Below are 6000 nucleotides of genomic sequence, written 5' to 3' on the forward strand. Positions count from 1 at the left end.
ACTGTTTATACCCAACACACTACTGTTTATACCCAACACACTACTGTTTATACCCAACACACTACTGTTTATACCCAACACACTACTGTTTATACCCAACACACTACTGTTTATACCCAGCACTCTACTATTTATACCCAACACACTACTGTTTATACCCAGCACACTACTGTTTATACCAACACACTACTGTTTATACCCAGCACACTACTGTTCATACCCAACACACAACTGTTTATACCCAGCACACTACTGTTTATACCCAGCACACTACTGTTTATACCCAGCACACTACTGTTTATACCCAGCACACTACTGTTTATACCCAACACACTACTGTTTATACCCAACACACTACTGTTTATACCCAGCACACTACTGTTTATACCCAACACACTACTGTTTATACCCAACACACTACTGTTTATACCCAGCACACTACTGTTCATACCCAACACACTACTGTTTATACCCAGCACACTACTGTTTATACCCAGCACACTACTGTTTATACCCAACACACTACTGTTTATACCCAACACACTACTGTTTATACCCAACACACTACTGTTCATACCAACACACTACTGTTTATACCCAACACACTACTGTTTATACCCAACACACTACTGTTCATACCCAACACACTACTGTTTATACCCAACACACTACTGTTTATACCCAACACACTACTGTTTATACCCAACACACTACTGTTTATACCCAACACACTACTGTTTATACCCAGCACACTACTGTTCATACCCAACACACTACTGTTTATACCCAGCACACTACTGTTTATACCCAGCACACTACTGTTTATACCCAGCACATAATTGTTTATACCCAGCACACTACTGTTTATACCCAGCACATAATTGTTTATACCCAGCACACTACTGTTTATACCCAGCACATAATTGTTTATACCCAACACACTACTGTTTATACCCAGCACACTACTGTTTATACTCAACACACTACTGTTTATACCCAACACACTACTGTTTATACCCAACACACTACTGTTTATACCCAGCACACTACTGTTTATACCCAGCACACTACTGTTTATACCCAACACACTACTGTTTATACCCAGCACACTACTGTTTATACCCAGCACACTACTGTTTATACCCAGCACACTACTGTTTATACCCAACACACTACTGTTTATACCCAACACACTACTGTTTATACCCAGCACACTACTGTTTATACCCAACACACTGCTGTTTATACCCAACACACTACTGTTTATACCCAGCACACTACTGTTTATACCAACACACTACTGTTTATACCCAGCACACTACTGTTTATACCCAACACACTACTGTTTATACCCAACACACTACTGTTTATACCCAACACACTACTGTTCATACCAACACACTACTGTTTATACCCAACACACTACTGTTTATACCCAACACACTACTGTTCATACCCAACACACTACTGTTTATACCCAACACACTACTGTTCATACCCAACACACTACTGTTTATACCCAACACACTACTGTTTATACCCAACACACTACTGTTTATACCCAACACACTACTGTTTATACCCAGCACACTACTGTTCATACCCAACACACTACTGTTTATACCCAGCACACTACTGTTTATACCCAGCACACTACTGTTTATACCCAGCACATAATTGTTTATACCCAGCACACTACTGTTTATACCCAGCACATAATTGTTTATACCCAGCACACTACTGTTTATACCCAGCACATAATTGTTTATACCCAACACACTACTGTTTATACCCAGCACACTACTGTTTATACTCAACACACTACTGTTATACCCAACACACTACTGTTTATACCCAACACACTACTGTTTATACCCAGCACACTACTGTTTATACCCAGCACACTACTGTTTATACCCAACACACTACTGTTTATACCCAGCACACTACTGTTTATACCCAGCACACTACTGTTTATACCCAGCACACTACTGTTTATACCCAACACACTACTGTTTATACCCAACACACTACTGTTTATACCCAGCACACTACTGTTTATACCAACACACTACTGTTTATACCCAACACACTACTGTTTATACCCAGCACACTACTGTTTATACCAACACACTACTGTTTATACCCAGCACACTACTGTTTATACCCAGCACACTACTGTTTATACCCAACACACTACTGTTTATACCAACACACTACTGTTTATACCCAACACACTACTGTTCATACCCACACACTACTGTTTATACCCAACACACTACTGTTTATACCCAACACACTACTGTTCATACCCAAACACACTACTGTTTATACCCAACACACTACTGTTCATACCAACACACTACTGTTTATACCCAACACACTACTGTTTATACCCAACACACTAACTGTTTATTACCCAGCACACTACTGTTCATACCCAACACACTACTGTTTATACCCAGCACACTACTGTTATACCCAGCACACTACTGTTTATACCCAGCACATAATTGTTTATACCCAGCACACTACTGTTTATACCCAGCACATAATTGTTTATACCCAGCACACTACTGTTTATACCCAGCACATAATTGTTTATACCCAACACACTACTGTTTATACCCAGAACACTACTGTTTATACCAACACACTACTGTTTATACCCAACACACTACTGTTTATACCCAACACACTACTGTTTATACCCAGCACACTACTGTTCATACCCAACACACTACTGTTTATACCCAGCACACTACTGTTTATACCCAGCACACTACTGTTTATACCCAGCACATAATTGTTTATACCCAGCACACTACTGTTTATACCCAGCACATAATTGTTTATACCCAGCACACTACTGTTTATACCCAGCACATAATTGTTTATACCCAACACACTACTGTTTATACCCAGCACACTACTGTTTATACCCAGCACACTACTGCTCATACCTAGCAATACATTGCTTAATTCTAAGTAGTGTGCTAGTTTAGACACACACACACACACACACACACACACACACACACAGACTTACCACGTACACGTAGTAGAACTGCATGTTCTGCCTCACAGGCTGTTACATCTGCATCACTGAAGAACATCCTCCATCAGAGACTAAAATCATAACAGAAAAATACGGTCTCTTCTGTTCTCCTCTCCTCTCTTCTCCTCAGGTCTCAGAGAAAGGAGTAAAGTATCTCTCTTTTACTATATCCTCTTCTCCTCTCCTCAGGGCTCAGAGAGAGGAGTAAAGTATCTCTCTTTTACCATATCCTCTCCTCTCTTCTCCTCAGGGCTCAGAGAAAGCAGTAAAGTATCTCTCTTTTACTATATCCTCTTCTCCTTTCCTTTCTTCTCAGGTCTCAGACAGTAAGTTTCTTCTCTCTCCTTCTCATCTGTAAAAACAACAACTATTGGTCAGTACAGTTGTCCTTCAGTGAACGAACAGCTTCAGCCCTGCATGTTGTTGTTGTGTTTCCACTGTCTGATGATAGAGCTCAGTGCTTCCTGCTGTTGCAGCTACCGCATGTGTATTGTGAGAGAGAAAAAGTGTGTGTTATGTGACAGATAATGCGCGGTGCACTCTGTGCGTTAAGAAACAGGAAGCGTGGAGAGAGAGAGAGAGAGAGAGACAGTTAGGCAACAACAAATTCAATCCCTTTTAGACAACTTCCTGGACAAAACATTTCACTATAATAGTGAAGGTGTAAACTTGGCAGTAGAAAATCTAAACTGTATATTTGACCTCTCAGCTTCCCTATCAAATCTAAAAATGTCAATCAGAAAACTGAAGAAAATTAACAACAATGACAAATGGTTTAATGAAGAAAAAAAAACCTAAGAAAGAAATTGAGAAACCTGTCCAACCAAAAACATAGACCCAGAAAACCTGAATCTACACCTTCACTATGGTGAATCACTAAAACAATACAGAAATACACTATGGAAAAAGAAGGAACAGCACGTCAGAAATCATCTCAATGTAATTGAAGAATCTATAGACTCTAACCACTTCTGGGAAAATGTGAAAACTCTAAACCAACAACAACACGAAGAGATAAGTTTCCACAGCGGAGATGTCTGGATAAACCACTTATCCAATATTATTGGCACCATTACAAAGAACAAACGGCAACAAGATATACATGATCAAATACAAATCTTATAATCAGCTATTAAAGACTACCAGAACCCACTGGATTCTCCAATTACCTTGAATGAACTACAGGACAAAACACAAACCTTCCAACCCAAAAAGGCCTGTGGTGTTGATGGCATCCAAAATTAAATTATAAAAAATACAGACCACAAATTCCAACTGGCTATACTTAAACTATTTAACATCATCCTTAGCTCTGGCATCTTCCCCAATATTTGGAACCAAGGACTGATCACCCCAATCGACAAAAGTGGAGACAAATTTGACCCCAATAACTACCGTGGGATATGCGTCAACAGCAACCTTGGGAAAATCCTCTGCATTATCATTAACAGCAGACTAATACATTTCCTCAGTGAAAACAACGTACTGAACAAATGTCAAATTGGCTTTTTACCAAATTACCGTACGACAGACCACGTATTCACCATGCACACCCCAATTGACAAACAAACAAACCAAAACAAAGACAAAGTCTTCTCATGCTTTGTTTTCAAAAAAGCTTTTGACTCAATTCAGCATGAGAGTCTGCTATACATATTGATGGAAAGTGGTGTTGGGGGAAAAACATATAGCATTATAAAATTCATGTACACAAACAAGTGTGTGGTTAAAATTGGCAACAAAAAAAATCAAATTTCTTTCCACAGGGCCGCGGGGTGAGACAGGGATGCAGCTTAAGCCCCAGCCTCTTCAACATATATATCAACGAATTGGCGAGGGCACTAAAACAGTCTGCAGCACCAGGCCTCACCCTACTAGAATCTGAAGATAAATGTCTACTGTTTGCTGATTATCTGGTGCATCTGTTCCCAACCAAGGAGGGCCTACAGCAGCACCTAGATCTTCTGCACAGATTCTGCCAGACCTGGGCCCTGACAGTGAATCTCAATAAGACAAAAATAATGGTGTTCCAAAAAATGTCAAGTCGCCAGGACCACAAATACAAATTCCATCTAGACACCGTTGCCCTAAAGCACACAAAAAACTATACATACCTCGGCCTAAACATCAGCACCACAGGTAACTTCCACAAGGCTGTCAACGATCTGAGAGGCAAGGCAAGAAGGGCTTTCTATGCCATTAAAAGGAACATAAAATTTGACATATCAATTAGCATCTGGCTATAAATACTTAAATCAGTTATAGAACCCATTGCCATTTATGGTTGTGAGATCTGGGGTCCGCTCACCAACCAAGAATTCACAAAATGGGACAAACACCAAATTGTGACTCTGCATGCAGAATTTTGCAAAAATATCCTCCGTGTACAACTTAAAACACCAAATAATGCATACAGAGCCGATACCCACTAATTATCAAAATCCAGAAAAGAGCCATTACATTCTACAAACCTTCCATAACAAAGCCATCACCTACAGAGAAATGAACCTGGAGAAGAGTTCCCTAAGCAAGCTGGTCCTGGGGCTCTGTTAACAAACACAAACAGACCCCACAGAGCCCCAGGACAGCAACACAATTAGACCCAACCAAATCATGAGAAAACAAAAAGATTATTATTGACACATTGGGAAGAATTAACAAAAAAACTGAGCAAACTAGAATGTTATTTGGCCCTAAACAGAGAGTACACAGTGGCAGAATACCTGACCACTGTGACTGACACAAACGCAAGGAAAGCTTTGACTATGTACAGACTCATTGAGAATAGCCTTGCTATTGAGAAAGGCTGCCGTAGGTAGACTTGGCTCTCAAGAGAAGACAGGCTATGTGCACACTGCTCACAAAATGAGGTGGATACTGAGCTGCACTTCCTAACCTCCTGCCAAATGTATGACCATATTAGAAACACATATTTCCCTCAG

At 40.0% G+C, this 6000-nt stretch overlaps 1 protein-coding gene across 1 annotated transcript in view; it reads right to left on the bottom strand.

Moving 5' to 3' along the window:
- The window catches only part of LOC115194646 (rho GTPase-activating protein 6), a 122700-nt gene extending 119114 nt beyond the window's left edge, over positions 1–3586 (bottom strand). Inside the window, exon 1 of the mRNA XM_029754506.1 lies at positions 3050–3586. Coding sequence (XP_029610366.1) covers positions 3050–3116 — 67 coding nt within the window. The 5' untranslated portion in view covers positions 3117–3586. The remainder of the gene's footprint in view (positions 1–3049) is intronic.
- Between the last annotated feature and the right edge of the window lie 2414 nt (positions 3587–6000).

Source organism: Salmo trutta, chromosome 5, assembly GCF_901001165.1.
Source record: "Salmo trutta chromosome 5, fSalTru1.1, whole genome shotgun sequence".
In the NCBI taxonomy this organism is placed as follows: domain Eukaryota; kingdom Metazoa; phylum Chordata; class Actinopteri; order Salmoniformes; family Salmonidae; genus Salmo; species Salmo trutta.